This window comes from Trichosurus vulpecula, chromosome 2 (genome assembly GCF_011100635.1).
Source record: "Trichosurus vulpecula isolate mTriVul1 chromosome 2, mTriVul1.pri, whole genome shotgun sequence".
Lineage (NCBI taxonomy): Eukaryota > Metazoa > Chordata > Mammalia > Diprotodontia > Phalangeridae > Trichosurus > Trichosurus vulpecula.
Genome location: NC_050574.1, coordinates 307,921,481 through 307,938,588, shown reverse-complemented (window position 1 = coordinate 307,938,588; position 17,108 = coordinate 307,921,481). Strand labels below are relative to the sequence as shown.

General features: G+C 35.7%; 1 protein-coding gene across 1 annotated transcript in view; it reads right to left on the bottom strand.

Moving 5' to 3' along the window:
- Positions 1 to 17,108, bottom strand: part of LOC118837073 (contactin-associated protein-like 5) — a 240,330-nt gene that overhangs the window by 169,489 nt on the left and 53,733 nt on the right. Inside the window, exon 4 of the mRNA XM_036744077.1 lies at positions 10,023 to 10,207. Coding sequence (XP_036599972.1) covers positions 10,023 to 10,207 — 185 coding nt within the window. The remainder of the gene's footprint in view (positions 1 to 10,022; positions 10,208 to 17,108) is intronic.

Sequence of the window (17,108 nt, the reverse complement as noted above, 5' to 3'; positions counted from 1 at the left end):
AAAAAATAAAGTGCTAAGTAGATTTTAAAAAATGAAACAAAAAATAAATATGTCATCCAATCCTCTTGAGTATACATGTATACATATGTATGTGTGCGTGTACACATAAGTGTATGTATGTAAACAGAGGGCACAGGAAGGTATGATACCTAGAAAGGTATGATAGGTATGATATGAAAAAGGTATGAAGGTGTGATACCTAAAAAATAAAATTAGGTGTTGATAGGAATGTACTCTGAGAAGGAGAAAGGGAGAAGTAGAATGTAGTAAACCATCTCACATGAATGAGGAAAGAATGAGCTTTTACAATGGAGGGGAAGAAGGGGAAGGTGAGTGGGAATAAGTAAGCCTTACTCTCATTGGATTTGGTTCAAGGAGGCAATCAGATACACAGTTGGGTATGGAAATCTATCTTACCCTACAGGAAAGCAGGGGGAAGGGGATAAGAGAGGGGAGATAATAGAAAGAATGGCAGATTGGGGGAAGGGTCAATCAAAAGCAAACACTTTTGTGGAGGGACAGGTCAAAGGAAAAAATAGAATAAATGGAGGGGGTGGGATAGAATAGAGGGTAATATAGTTAGTCTTTCACAACATGACTATTAATGGAAGTTTATTGCATGTCTATACACGTATAACCTATATTGAATTGCTTGCTTGCTCAATGAGGGTAGATGGGAAGGGCAGAAGGGAGAGAATATGGAACTCAAGGCTTTAAAAATGAATGTTAAAAATTGTTTTTACATGCAACTGGGAAATAAGATATACAGGCAGTGGAAATAAAAATAGATAGATAGACATATAGAAAGAGAAAGAAAGAAAGAAAGAAAGAAAGAAAGAAAGAAAGAAAGAAAGAAAGAAAGAAAGAAAGAAAGAAAGAAAGAAAAAAAGAAGGGAAGAAAGAAAGAAAGAAAGAAAAGAAAGAAAGAAAGAAACCTTGCCCTATAGGAAAACAGAAGGGAAGGGGATAAGAGAAGGGGGTGCTGGGTAATAGAAGGGAAGGCAGATTGGAGGAAAGGTTAATCGAAATGCATGCTGTCCTAGGGTGGGGGGAGGGGAGAGATGGGGAGAAAATCTAGAATTCAGAATCTTGTGGAAGTGAATGTTGAAAACTGAAAATAAAAAAATATTTAAAAAAGAATCATGATTTGAGCTCAGACCGTCTGACAAAAAGCTCATACTTTGTCAGGGATCTTTATACTTTTACTTTGAGTAAAATATGACTTTATGATCTCTGGGAACTCTAATCTTCCATGAAGTAATGTAAATTTAAGCAAAAATTAGTAGCAGATGCAGGAATGAGTCCCAGGGGTTCTGACAAGACCTCATAGTATTATCATTGACTAGATTTCCTTTAGAAGTAGGCATAATATCACTCCTTTCCTCATTTTTTAGTGTTATCCTCAAGTAGTTCTACTTAGAGCTTTACAACTGAATGTCTAAAGGATGGAGAATCAATATCAATTATTCTACTGCCTTATCTAGAAAACAATTTCGTTAGCAATCTCTAGTTATTTTAATCACCAAATAAATGGTTTTTATTATACCTAACTACTTTTTTAAACTCTTGAGGATGCTATGAGAAGGGCTCCTTAAAGCACACAAGGTAAAAGTCTCATTGGAATGATATGGACTTTAAATGTAGGTAGCAGATTAGGGACTGCTCATGAGAGTCTCACTTAGATTCATAAAACTCAAAGTAATCTATTATCTCACAGTAGTTTGTATATAGTAATTTTATTTGAATTATAGCCTTGCCAAACAGAGTTTCTGATCATGACCAATATGAATTCAAGATATTCAATTTAACATTTATTAAGCATCTAGCATGCAGAAGGTCTTGTATTTGACTCAAAAGATAGGTGGATTTATTGACATTTAGGTGGTTCTGTGATTTCATCAATGTAGGCTCCTTCCGAGGATTCAGATCATAACCCATTTGTGTCTGCCCACTTCGTGCTTATCTTCTCAATATGTCCACTTGTGAATCTGTCATATTAGGTCCCATTAATAATTATAGGGACCTCCTCTAAAAAGATGTTGTTAAATGTTTTTTTGTTCATCAACTTCTTTGGCAGTCTGGTGAAATCTATGGACTCCTTTCAGAATAATATTTTTACGTGACTGAAGGAAATGAAAAATTTCAGTTAGAGGCTAGCAAAAATAAAGATCAATTTTTTATTATTCTAAGTTTAGAGACAACTTGAACTCTATCAGTGGACCCTTTTAATGTCTGTGAATGACCCCTGATCAAGATCTCTTTACATTATATAAATACTAATAAGGATACAAACATGAAAAAGAATGTTGTTCCTATCCTTAATGGGGACTGCATGCTACAAGAAGGGCTATGACAAGTACACAAGGACGTATGACACAAAACATAATGTGACAAAAGCAAAGGAAATGTCCAGACACAGCTCTATTAAAGTAACTGAGCCAGATGTCCCAATAGCTTCAGAATTCAAATCCTATTAAATAAGATTTAATAAGTACTAAAGCTGACAGATGTCAGCACGTGTCTAGTCCAAACTATTCATTTCACAAATGAGTAAACTAAAGCTCAGGGAATTTGAGTGATTTATTTGAGGCTTCACAGGTAGTAGATATCAGAGGCAGGATTTGAACCCAGATCCCCTGACTCAAGAGCTGCTTTTTATCTATTTTATCATGCTATCTGTCTTTGAAGAAGAATTTGAAAAATTCAGAATTTGCTTTTAGCTGGGGAAAGGTATAAGATAAGGATTCAAAGAGGAGATGGCATTTGAACTGGGACTGGAAGGAAGAGAGGTATTTCAACACGTGAGATTATGGAGGAGATGCATTTCAGTTCTGTGCAAGTACACATAGAGAAGAGATAGCAGGATATGACTAGTATGTCTGTTAAAACAGATTACATGGAAAAGGAATAGACCGACACAAAACTAGAGAGATAGGTAGAAGTCAGTTTGCAGAAAGCCTTAAATGTCAGGCTACAGAGTTTGGTTTTTGTGCTATGGTAAACAGGAAGTTACTGAAAATCTCTGAGTACAACAGTAGCATGACCATATCTGTGTTTTAAAAAGATAATTTGGTGGGGGGTGGGGCTGAGCCAAGATGGTGGCTGGAAAGCAGGACTTTGGGTGAGTTCTCTACCAGGTCCCTCTAAAAAACCTATAAAAATGGCTCTGAACAAATTCTAGAACTATAGAACCCACAAAATAGCAGAGGGAAGCAGGGCTCTAGCCCAGGAAAACCTGGATGGTCACTGGGTGAGGTCTATCGCGCACAGGGCTGGGAGTGGAGGGGAGCAGAGCCCAGCGTGGGCAGCGGCAGGACCAACCAGACTGGGAGCCAGGCAGAACCGGCCCTAGCACCCTGAATCAGTGAGCTGTGGCAGTTACCTGACTTCTCAACCCACAAACACCAAAGACAACAGAGAAGGGTAGTGGGAAAAGCTGCAGGGGACAGAGTGAAAGGAGTTTGCAGTTCAGTCACCACCCTGGGGACAGGGGGGTGGTGCAGCTACAGAACTACAGCTGCAGTTGCTTCTGGCCCCAGGCCCACATGGTGGGAGGGATTAAGTGGCAGATCAGAGCTGGAGTGCAGAGCCTGCTTAATATCTGAGTCAGGTCCAGGTTGGTGTTTCTTGGGGGAGGAGGAGTGCTGGTGTGGCAGAGCTGGCTGTATAGAAATAGCTCTGAAAACAACAGCACATCCCCTCAAACTTAGAACAAGGTACTCTTTACTCTACAAGCAGTCATATCCTGACAAAAAACTCAAGGGTCCAGTAAGTTGGCTGGGAACATGGCCAGGCAGCAAAAACAGACTCAGATTCAGTCTCAGACTTTGGAATCTTTCTTTGGTGACAAAGAAGACCAAAACATACAGACAGAAGAAGTCAACAAAGTCAAAGAGCCTACATCAAAAGCCTCCAAGAAAAACATGAACTGGTCTCAGGCCATGGAAGAGCTCAAAAAGGAGTTGGAAAAGGAAGTTAGATAAGTAGAGGAAAAATTTGGAAGAGAAATGAGAAGGATGTGAGAAAACCATGAAAAACAAGTCAATGACTTGCTAAAGGAGACCTAAAAAAATACTGAAAAAAATACTGAAGGAAACAACACCTTAAAAAATAGACTAACTCAAATATCAAAAGAGCTCCAAAAAGCCAATGGGGAGAAGAATGCCTTAAAAGGCAGAATTAGCCAAATGGAAAAGGAGGTCCAACAGACCACTGAAGAAAATACCTCCTTAAAAATTAGATTGGAGCAAGTGGAAGCTAGTGACTCGATGAGAAATCAAGATATTATAAAACAGAACCAAAGGAATCAAAAAGCGGAAGACAATGTGAAATATCTCATTGGAAAAACCACTGACCTGGAGAAGAGATCCAGGAGAGATAATTTAAAAATTATTGGACTGCCTAAAAGCCATGATCAAAAAAAGAGCCTAGATATAATCTTTCAAGAAATTATCAAGGAGAACTGCCCTGATATTCTAGAGCCAGAGGGTAAAAGAGAAATTGAAAGAATCCACAGATTGCCTCCTCAAAAAGATCCCAAAAAGAAAATGCCTAGGAATATTGTCACCAAATTCCAGAGCTCGCAGATCAAGGAGAAAATATTGCAAGCAGCCAGAAAGAAACAATTCGAGCATTGCGGAAATACAATCAGAATAATACAAGATCTAGCAGCTTCTACCTTAAGGGATAGAAGGGCTTGGAATATGATAATCCAGAGGTCAATGGAGCTGGGATTAAAACCAAGAATCACCTACCCAGCAAAACTGAGTATCATGCTCCAAGGCAAAATATGGATTTTCAATAAAATAGAGGACTTTCAAGCTTTCTCAGTGAAAGGACAAGAGCTGAATAGAAAATTTGACTTCCAAACACAAGAATCAAGAGAAGCATGAAAAGGTAAACAAGAAAGAGAAATCATAAGGGACCTACTAAAGTTGAACTGTTTTGTTTATATTCCTACAAGGAAAGATGTCGTGTATGATTCATGAGACCTCAGTATTAGAGTAGCTGAAGTGAATATGCATATATATATATATATATATATATATATATATATGTGTGTATGTGTGTATATATATATATATATACACATGTGTGTGTATTATATATATGTATATGTGTGTATGTATGTATATGTGTGTGTGTGTATATATATATACACACATATACATATATATGTGTGTGTGTATATATAGACAGAAGGCACAGGGTGAGTTGAATATGAAGGGATGATATCTAAAAAAAGTAAATTAAGGAATGACAGAGGAATATATTGAGAGAGGAAGAAAGGGAGAGATAGAATGGGGTAAATTATGTTGCATAAAAGTGGCAAGAAAAAGCAGTTCTGCAGGAAGGGAAGAGGGGGCAGGTGAGGGGGAATGAGTGAATCTTGCTCTCATCGGATTTGACCTGAGGAGGGAATACCATACACACTCAATTGGGTATCTTACCCCACAGGAAAGAAGGAGGAAGGGGATAAAAAAGGGGGGAATGATAGAAGGGAGGGAGGATGGGGGAGAAGGTAATCAAAAACAAACACTTTCAAAAAGGGACAGGGTCAAGGGAGAAAATTCAATAAAGGGGGATAGGTTAGGAAGCAGCAAAATATAGTTAGTCTTTCACAACATGAGTATTGCAGAAGGGTTTTACATAATGATTCATATGTGCCCTATGTTGAAGAGGAATGAGGGGAGAGAATTTGGAACTCAAAGTTTTAAAAACAGATGTTCAAAAACAAAAAAAAAGTTTTTGCGTGCAACTAGGAAATAAGATACACAGGCAATGGGGCATAAAAATTTATCTTGCCCTATAAGAAAGGAAGGGAAAAGGGGATAGGAGGGTGACAGAAGGGAGGGCTGACTGGGGAATAAGGCAACCCAAATATACGCCCTCTTGGAGTGGGGAGAAAATTCATAATTCAAACTCTTGTGAAAATCAATGCTGAAAACTAAGTATGTTAAATAAATTAAATTAAAAAAAAGAAAGATAATTTGGGTCCTTTTGGAAGGATGCACAAGAAATGAGAGAGATAGGAGAAACAGACACAGGCCATTATATCTATCTGGGTATAAGCGGTCTGAACTAAAATGATGGCTCTCTTGGTGCAAAGGAGAAGGTGGGTATCACAGTTACTGCTGTCATAGAGTTAACGAGACTTGTCAACTGATTAAAAATGAGAGGAGTATGGGAGAAGGAAAAGCAAAAAAAAAAAAAAAAGACTTAGGTTTTGTGCCTTGGTGACCAAGAAGGATAGTGACTCCATCAACAGAAATAATAAAAATGGGAGGAGTGTGGTTTTTTTTTCGTTTTTTTTTTTAAGAGATGATGTATTCAGCAACTGGTCTGGGGGCAACTTCACAGTATATTTAACTTATTTCCATGTAGAACCCTAATATGTTCATGCTGCAAGGGACACCAGAGATCTACTAGTCTCTTCCCTTTATTTTATAAATGTGGAAACCATAGCCCGTTGGAGTTAAGTAACATGGTTATTAAGTGGCTTAGCTAGAACTTGAACACAAGTCTTTTCATTCTTTGTCCGACACTTTCCCACCTTACCGTACAATTTCAAACACTTTTAGATGGGGGAAATAAAGCTTTCATTTATCTTTACAAAATATTTTTGTAGGCAGCTGGAGTATTAATAAGGAATGTAGGTCATTAGAATTCAATTAATCTACCTACAAAATATGTTTAGGATCCATTCAGAAAATGTGCCACTAGAACATCTGTGACCTGAATTCAGCAGCCTACAATCATTGGGATAATATTCAATCTGTGAAGAGTATTTCTACCAGCAGCACGAAGGGGGTTACTCAAACGGTCCATAGCTAGAATATAAATACTTTTATTAATAGTGATACTTCTCGATTCATAGAAGGGATCTTAGTATCATAGATGTTAGTGCTCAAAATGACCTTAAGTGATAATCTAATCCAAATGTTTGCCTTCACTAGGATAACCCATCATTATGCCCTTTCAATAGATGGCCTGGGCTATCCCATTATCTCATTATAACCTATAGGTGACTAAGGTTATCAAAATCTATACAAGTATATCCATAAGCTCTGGCAGGTTTTACCAGTCTGAAAACATTTTGATTATGGGTCCTGTGATGTGTGCCTGTCTTCTGATGATTCGTATAAATAAGTTAACCAAGCCGCAGCTTTTATTTATTTATTTAGCACTCTGTAACTTATAAAGACTGTGTAATAAGACTTGAAGATGTCAAGCTATTTTTTAGCAGGGGTGGGGGTGTTAATCTCAGAGATGAAATCACAGATCTTCTGAAATATTGAAATAATCTTAGGCAAAATAGTGAGTTTCTGAGAAGTCGTAATCCTCCAAACATCACAAAGCTAGTTAATAGTGGAATAGGCACTAGGAACATAGGCTTTTAGGTCTAAAGCAAGAAGGGATCTCAGAGGCCATTTATTCCAAGCCCTTCATTTTACAGATAAGAAAACTGAGGCTGAAGGAGGTTAGGGATTTTCCATAGATGACAGACATAGTGGTCAGAGACAAGATTTAAACCCAGGTCATCTGAATGCCAGAGTCAGTGTTCTTTCACTTGTACTATTTAGCCTAGAGAAGTCTCAGTTAGAGACATGATAGTTGTCTACATTTATTTGAAGGCCTTCCAAGTGGAAGAAGAACTACATCTATTATGTTTGCCCTCTGGTAGCAGAAGGGAATAATGTATTGATATTGCAAAGAAGTCAATTTAGGATCACCTTTAGGAAAATTTCCAAACAATTAGAACTATCCACAAGTGGAAAGTGCTACCTCCTTAGGTAGTTAGCTTCCTTACCAACAAGTCTCTTAGCAGAGTTTGTAAAACCATTTGTGAGGCATGTTATAGTGGGAATTTAATTTATTATTATTATTACTATTATTATTATTATTATTGTGTGGTATATGAGTTTTATTAGATGGCACTGATGTCTCATTCAACTCTCAAAGTTGTGATTCTGTAATTAGTTTGTTAATTAACTAACTTATTATCTTTCTACTTCACAACATGCTTCCTTAAGAACTGCCCCTCCAAGAGCTGCAGAGATCCAATTCTATCTCGAAATTCATACTATGTCCTTTTCAGTGAATATAATTCTGCTCTTCTAACATAACTATTATAATCTGCCTAATCCATTTTCCTCCTCTGATGATTAAAACTACCCGATAAATCCTAGATGAGACTTTTACTCTTTAAGAGCTATTATTTATGGTAGAGATTCTTAAATCAAGGCCCATTAAGTTGCTTTTTAAAAAACATATATATTTTAATAATTGCATTTAAATACAATTGGTCTTTCATGTAAAATTTTTTAGTTTATTTTATGCATTTAAAATCATCGTGAAAGGGGTCAAGAGGTTTTATAAGACTGCCAAAAAGACTGCCAAGACTACCATGACACAATAAAGAAACTGATTTATGGAACTTGCCAGATATATTTTTCTTTGCCTAGGCAACCTATTTTTATGATGCCAGGCAATTCAGGCGTGCTGACTGAGGTTTGTGGTAATATCATCCTAAAGAGTGTGTTCAAATTTTTCAAATTGGATGACATCATAGTTCTTCATTTCCCTGAGCATTAAAATTCACTAGATGATAAATCAGAAGAACTCCTAAAAACACAAGAACATAAGTTTGCATACATTAAGTGAGGCAACCCAAGGGATTTTTACCAGTGAATCTGAGGAACAAAGCTTGAATTAATGGATGCACTTAACAGAGATTTCCTTATAATGCATTGCCCTAAGTTTCCTAGTAGATTCCTCACAATTTTACTATAATCACAATACTATGTTTACCTTTTTTATTTCATCATTCAAGTACATCCACTAGAGAGAGTAATCAATTTCTTTAAACTTCCAATTACTAACAACCCAAGCAATTCCATCTGTGTTCTGAATTCTTTCAGTCAAAGATTGGCAAGGTCCTTCATGAGAGAGGCAAATAGCATGTCTTGTCAATAGTCTGTTAAACTAGACTTAAGATGGAAAGCCTGAACCTTGGTTTTGTTCTCAGTGATGGAAAAATAGTCTATTGTAAACTTAAATCAACATTCAATTATTCAGAGGTAGATTGGCAAGCCTGTCAAATTTGCAGGCCCATATATTTTCATCCTTACTTCTTACTAGTACCCTTCTTTAAGAGGTGAATGAAAGAAAAGTTGAGAAGATAAAATTCAAATATATAAATTGTATTAGTAATTTTGACAATTTAATTACTCTGGAGTCTCTATGTATTTATTTATATGTATTCACATAAACATTTGTATAAATCTGTATTTACAGATAAATTAACAAATTATTCCTTATATTTTGTTGCCTTAAGTTTCCTCGTGAATTCCTTACAGTTTTACCATAATGACACATATACATACAAAATAACACCCCCATACACATACTTACATACACTTATCCTGATGCATGATATACATGTGTGTATGTATTTATGTATGTAGAGTGAATGCCTCAGACACTTAGATTGTGATGAATGTTGTTTGTCTCCATTCTTGCATGCACACATGTGTGTGCATATATGTATAGTGTGTGTATATTCCATAATCACAGAATACAAGAATGGAAAGGCTCCCTTGGAGTACATTGAGTTCAACCTCTTCATTTTATTCATTTATTCAGAGGTCCAATAACCATATCATTAAGACAAAGCAGGTGAGGAATGCTTTTATCCTTTCTTCCCTACTTTCAACTGTCTCTCTCTCCCCCTCCCTCTCTTTTTCTTTTCCTCTTCTTCTTTCCTCCCTCTCTCTTCTCTCTTTCACTCTTTCTCTGTCTCTCTCTGTGTCTGTGTCTTTTTCTCTCCCTCTTTTCCCAGAATGCCTCCCACCCCTCCTTATGTGAATGCAAGGTGACACATACAGGAAAGTATGACTTTTCTCAGTTCCATACCACTGGTGTATATCCCTGTTGGCTAGTGTCCTAATATGTATTGCTGAGGCCCGGTTCATCTAAATTCATGCAAACTCAAAGTAAATGATAACTGAAACCCATCTCACCTCATAATCGATATCCAAATAGTCACCATCTCCTTTGGCCCGGAAATGTTGAGTGTGTTTGTCCACTGTGAAGTTGACTTGTTTATTGAACCGCTCAATGAGGACTGAGTGCCAATGCTGGTCATCCAGGAGACTGCCTAGAGTAACTGAAGGCTGGCTGTTACTGAAACGACGTTTGCTATCACCTGCCAAGGGCAGAAAAAAAGAAGAAAAAATAAAGCATAATTGCATCTGGGCCTTTTGTAACACTCAAATGTCTGGGAGTTCAGACAAGCAAATATATACTTAGTCAATAAATATTTATCAAGTGACTACTATGAAAATAGTATTATACCAGGCACTGAGATTAATAAAAAGAAGCTTGAGACACTCCCTATGCCTTCCAGGTCCTTGCTAGTTAATGGATGAAACATAAATACATGTAAATGTTAAATAATATGAGATAGTACTTGACAAGTGTCAAATGAATGGTGTAAATTACTTTCATTGTTGATGGGAGGAAGGGTTCAGTGGAGTCTAATGCTTAGGATATAGTAGCCATTTAACAAATGTTTGCTTGTTGACTTGTCTGGAGTAGTCTTTGGTCTAAAATCATTCATAATAAAGGTGAAATATGTGATGTCCCTTGAAATTACATAGAATTTTGATTAGTAAGAAGAGGAAAAAGAATTTTCCAGATAGGGTTGACAATGGGAATATCATGACCAAATCAATAGGCAGAAGAGAAGACCAGGTTAGGGCAATAGGTTCATGGATCATAACTCTCTGACTATTCCCCATTTCAAAGGACAGTGCTTGGCTTCACTTCTCAGTATCCCAGCTATAACATTTCTTTCCTGAGGAAAGGAGAGGCTCTAACTTTAAAAAATCTGTTAAGGCTGAAGAACTCCAAGAATTCAAAGGACCCATGATGAAACAAGCTACCACCTCATAATAGAGAGGTGAGAGATTTAAGATACAGACTGTGAAAAATGTTTTTCAGACATACCTAATGTAGGTATTTGTTATCTGTGACTATATATACATTATATTTTTAAATTTTCAATAGGAAGGACATAGGAAAGAGAGTTACTTGCTAATTAAAAAAAAAAGAAAAAACAATGTCTTAAAAATTCTTAAGTTCTCAAAGAAGAAATTCTCTTGCCTTGAGAATGTATCATATTTTATTACAATCAATGAAGCAATCACTCAATTAAAAGGCATTTACTGAGTGATAACTGTGTGACAGTGTGCTAAGTGATGGGGATACAAAGTAAAAAACGGTACTTGTTCTCAGGGAGCTCCTATTCTAAATGGGGGGAGAAATCAAATAAATAAATATAAAAGATCTAGCTGGATTGCACTGGAGAATTTACAGTAGTTTTGATAATGAAAAGTTTGTTCCTGACTTTAAAAACTAACTTTTTTAACCTAGATATAAAGCTATATGGCTTTGAGTCATGGACCACTAAAATTTCTGAAGAATCAATCAATTATTTGGCCAAAAGTTATTAAGCACCTTCTAAATTAATATTGCAAGAACTGAAAAGGAAATGTGAGACACACAGAGTGGGCATAAGTAGCTTGTGGCTTATTCTCACTTACGCTTTCCACACAAGAAGCAATTTCGAGGGATGTCATCCAAGAAATGCATGCCTGGAAAGGGAGGTGGCTAGTCACACAATAGAAGCAAAAGATAAGAGATGGACAGGCTGAGTATTGCACTGGTACTCTTAGAATGTCAAACAGTCTAGAGGAAGGCCTCCACTGATTGATATAAATCACAATGGATTATTTATAGGAAGTAAACACTTTAACAATAGATCTCATACTTCAAGATGAATTTCATTCTTTGGTCTATTGTATATACTGAAAGCATAAGAAAATAAAAGTGATTTCGAAAGTCTGGGGCATAGATAGTTTCCTTTGTGCACTACTGTCATGCCCACATCAATAGGATTTTATATTTGTCCATTGAGACATTAAAGATAAGTAGCTATAATCATCATTGATGAATTTAGATGAACATAAATTATCATGAATATAAATTATCAAAAAGCGTAAATTAAGAATCTCAATTAATGAGGCTTTATTTAATTTGCTATTCTTTTTTAGCTGCCAGAACAATAATCATCAACAGTTTCTTTCCATTTGTCACAGAATTTCAACACCTCTGTGGGAAATCTTATTTTTAACAAGTCTTAGGGAAAGTTAAATTGGTAGGATAATTTGATAGACTGGGAATTTTAGTTCTCCTTGGTTTGGATATTTAGTGTGCTTCTCTCATATCTGTTACAGAATGGAATAAAAAGAAATCTTTTTTTTTAAGGTGTCACATATCACATTGAAATTTTGATTTCCATAAATTATACAGAGTACTGAGTCCTAATAGGAATATCAGACTAAATTGTTTATAAATCCATAGCTAGAAAAATGGAACATGTAGTTCACATTTTGTCTGACTCTCAATACCACTTACAGAAGTTCAGCCTCTAGTTTTACTTTTCAAGGCAAGGTTAAAAAAAAGAAAAGAAAAACAAACAAATAAAAAAACAAAAACATAACCTATTTACTACTGGGAAAAGGGGAAGAGGGAATTATACATGTGCATATGCATTTAGAAGCTACTATTTGATTTGCTTTTAAAAAATAACATCTACCTTGCTCAAAATTTATTCTTAAAATATTACACATTTAAAATCTAAAATGACATAACATGATAAGGATTACGCCCTGCAACCAAAGGCATGTTTACTGACTTTATGCCTATATATGACTGTATAAGAAACAAGAAACAGCTAAAAATAATTTGGAAAACCTTTTAAAAATAACCTTTTCTCTGTGTTTTTCTTGAGCTGCTACAAATGAACATATTAAACTCCTCACTTTATATGCATACATGCATATAGGCACATATGTAAACAAGATACATGTATGTATGTATGTATATATATATATATATATATATATATATATATATATATATATATATATATACGTGTGTGTATTTCTAATGCAAAGATATAAGAGAAATAACACTGAGAATTTGAAGTCCAAAGATTGTGACTGTTTCTTGGTTTGCCCTGTGCTAGCTGTACAACCTGGAACAGGTCACCTGACCACTCTGAACCTCAGTTTCTTTAGTTCCAGATAAGTGATTGTGAAGATCCAATGAGAAAATATGTTTAAAGTGTTGTCCTGATTCTTCAAAAAAGACAAATGAAGCAAATAGCATCTGTAAATTCTAACCCAGTAAACATGACTTTCAATGGCCAGAAAAGGAAGTGAGGCTTCCTAAGAAGCATCCATAACCTCATCAAGAACAGGTCATCACAGAATAAATGTATTTCCTTTTTTTTTTTTTGCAAGGAAAGAGTCTGGGAGAGGAGTGCACATAGTAGATATGAATTAACGAGAAATTTTGCAAAGCATTTGACAGGATATCTCATTATATACTGGCTGAAGTTATGGAGATATGTGCACTAGAAGATAATATAAATAGATTCAGAATTAAGGGAATGGCAAAACTCAAAGAGCAGATTTTTAATGGTTCAATATTAAGTTGGTAGGAGGTAGTCAGTGAAGTGCCTCAGGGATCTATTCTGTGAATATGTGTGTGATATTTTTATCAGTGACTTGGATCAAAAGAATGACTTTGAGTGAATAAGTTATTTTGACTATTACAAATACTCAAATTAACTATAAAAGACATGAAAAAGATGCTATCTGCATCCAGAGAAAGAATGAATAGAAGTATGCATAGAATAATTTTATGTGTGTGTGTGTGTGTGTGTGTGTGTGTGTGTGTGTGTGTGTAATGGTAGCTAATGGGCAGGGTAGGAGGAGGGTAGAAAAACAAAGAAATAAAGAAATTTAAATTAAAACTTGGTTGTATATTTGAAAGGAATAGCAAATTATGCTTAGTAGATTTGCAGTTTCATGTACAATCATCTTTTTTATTGTACTCTGTCATTGAAATGCCTGTTTTATGCCATAAATATGTATTAATGTAAAAAAAGTGAAAAAAAAAGATGGCATGGTTATCAAATACACAGATGACATGGAACCAGATAAGATACTAACTATATGCTTGACTCAAAAAAAAAGTTTTTGAAAAGCTAAATTTTATGTTTTATCTTTTTGTCTTTGTTCAGTCATTTTTTAGTTCTGTCTAATTCTCTGTGATCCCATTTAGGGGTTTTCTTGGCAAAGATACTGTAGTGGTTCACCCAGCTAGTAAGTGTCTGAGGCTTAATTTGAACTCAGAAAGATGAGTCTTCCTGGTTCTCAGTCTAGTGCTACAGCAGCTGCATGCCCTAGTTGCTTTATAGGTTGAATCTAATAAGATAAATTTTAATAGGTATAAATTAAAATCTTATACTTGGATTCAAAGAATCGACTTCATCAATATAGGATGAGGTAATTATGTTTAGATGGAAATTTGTCTGAAAAAGGATCTAAGCATTTTAACGGGCTACTAATTCAATATGAGTCAGTAGTGTTATGTGGCAGCCAAAAAATATGCAATGTAATCTTAGGCTGAATTGAGTGGAAGAGCTTCCACAAATAAAGAATTGATAGTCCTATCCACTAATCAGATCACATCTTGGGAATTGTGTTCAGGTTTGGACACAGGAGAACATGGATAATCCAGAGACAATTCAGAGGGAGGCAATGAGGATGGTGGAGGGCCATAAAACCCTATCATATGAAGAGCAGTTGAAACTATTGGGAAAATTTAGTCTAGAAAGAAAAGACTCAAAAGGAAATGGTTGCTATTTTCCAGGATTTATAGGGCTCAGTAGTGGAAGGTTCTTCCTCAATATTTGTCTCCTATGTTTTAATTAGAATTCATTATTCTGTATAATTTATTCTAGATGGTTTCTGAGGGCTTTTTTTTTTTACAAAATCTAAAATTTTGTGATTTCAAGAAGTGTTATTATAAATGTAAATTACTATCATATATATTGTGTCAAGTATTACCAAACAAAGCTACATTTTCTTTAATCCATTTTGCTCAGTAATGTCTTAGGACCTTAAAGGTAGATGTGGGTATTACACTTATTTTGACCCCTCTTCTCTTTCATTCTAAATTTCAAATAAGTAGGAATTTCAATGTTGCATGGATGAGGACAATAGCAAAATGAAATGCATGCTGTCTAATAATCTCTCCCACCAAAATCTTTTTGCAATTATGCCATTATTGTTTCAAAATATCTCTATCTCCACACAACTTGTGCATTTCTTTTATATTCCATGCAAGGTGGGGAAAACAGAATAGGATGCATTTTTTGTCATTGATTTGAATCATTAAGGATAGTCAAGCCACTTCTGTACCAGAACTGTTTTACAAGCAATTATCCTCGTTATATTTTCTTAGCTCCACATCATTGTACATGGTCTTACAAAGGGTCTTTTCATAAAAACCTCTTTAAAAGTTTACTTTTTTCATGACATAAGAATATCCATAGGATTATAAAATTAGGGTAGGAAAGGGCCTTAGTGTTCATCTAAATCAGAAATCCCACTACACTTTGCAGGTGAGGGAACTGACATCTAGGGCTATTAACTAACTTGCTGAAAATTGCATAAGAAAGAAATAGTAGAATCAGCATTGGAAACCAGTTGCCCTGATACCAAATCTAATGTTCTTCCTATCACTATTCTGGAAAATCCAGACAAATGCTTAAGTTATAGACAGAGAAAATGAGCAACTGTGATTTTATTTCTCAGATAAAGTAAATCTACAAATACACCACTCTGGTCTTGCTTGTCATGCACTAAGTCATATGCTTAGTTTGCCAGTGTGAGCAAAGTTGATTACTTATTCAATGAGCAAGTCTTCACTAATGGAGTGTTCATATTTCCCTAGTGTGTGGTAGGCACCTAGCAGACCAAAGAGAAGAAAAAGGAATCCATTGTCCTCCAAGTGTTTTTAGACTAGTGGGTGAGATAAGAGTAATTAATTAATTAAGATTAAGTAATCTCAATGAATCAGGACAATAGTTGCCATGAAGGTCATCTTAGAAAGATGCTCAAGCAGTGCAGGTGCAGAGTTGTAATTAGCAATTGTGCCTTGAAGAACAAGCACCCAAAAATGTTCCCCAAGATAAGCAGCATAAAGTGGTATCTTCCAGTGATTATTTTTCAGTCACCCAGTAATTGAACTAACCTTTATTAAGTACCTACCATGTATTAAGCACTGTATTTAATGCTGGAGATAGAAGGAAAGGAAAAAAAAAGAATCAGTTCCTGTTCTCAAGGAGATCACACTTCAGTGAGGGAGACATCACGAAAAAACAAGTATGTACAAACAAACTATATGCAGGATAATTGGGGTGGTCTCATAGGGAAGGCGCTAAAGCCACATTAAAGACACATTCAGGTGCGGAATGCAGATAGAGCTCAGGAGATCCATCAGAATCTACAACAAGATCCCAGATGGGAAGAGAAGAAAGAGGAAGGGAGAGACACTAAACTATGAGAAGGCAAAAATTACAATGATGAAATGACATATTCCACCACCTTTGTTGTCTTTGCACTGGTTGTCCTTCAAAGCTCTGCTCAAGCAGTCACCTTCTAAATAAGCCTTTGGCAGATTTTCCCAGTGCCTATTGTCTTCTGCATATATATTTTTCTTTATTTATTTTCCATCAATCTTCTATATTTTTTTCTGATTAGACTATAAGCTGTATTTATTTTCTATCAATTTTTCCAGTTTTTCCCACCTGACTACACTATAAGCTTCTTGAGGGCGGGAGCTATGTTCACTTTTGCTTTTATCCCCAGCACCTAACACATAGTAGGCTCTTAATGAATCTTTATTGATTGAGTAATGGGTTCAGGATTGGATAGTATGCTCTTTGAAGATAATGCAGGGTGGAGCTGGCTGAGCTGGAAGGTCCTCAAGTAGAGAAGAAATGTCATCAGATTATTAGTTTTTGAAATATTTAATCTAACTAACTTAATGATCTGAGCAGTTGTTTCAGCCTACTAGGAGAGTTTGACAGTGCCTTCAAAATTCTGTCACTGCTTTGATTGTCCTGCTTTAGTTGTAGTTCACAGGGATGCTTCAAGTTAGATTGATTTTGTCTGACTTTAGAGCCA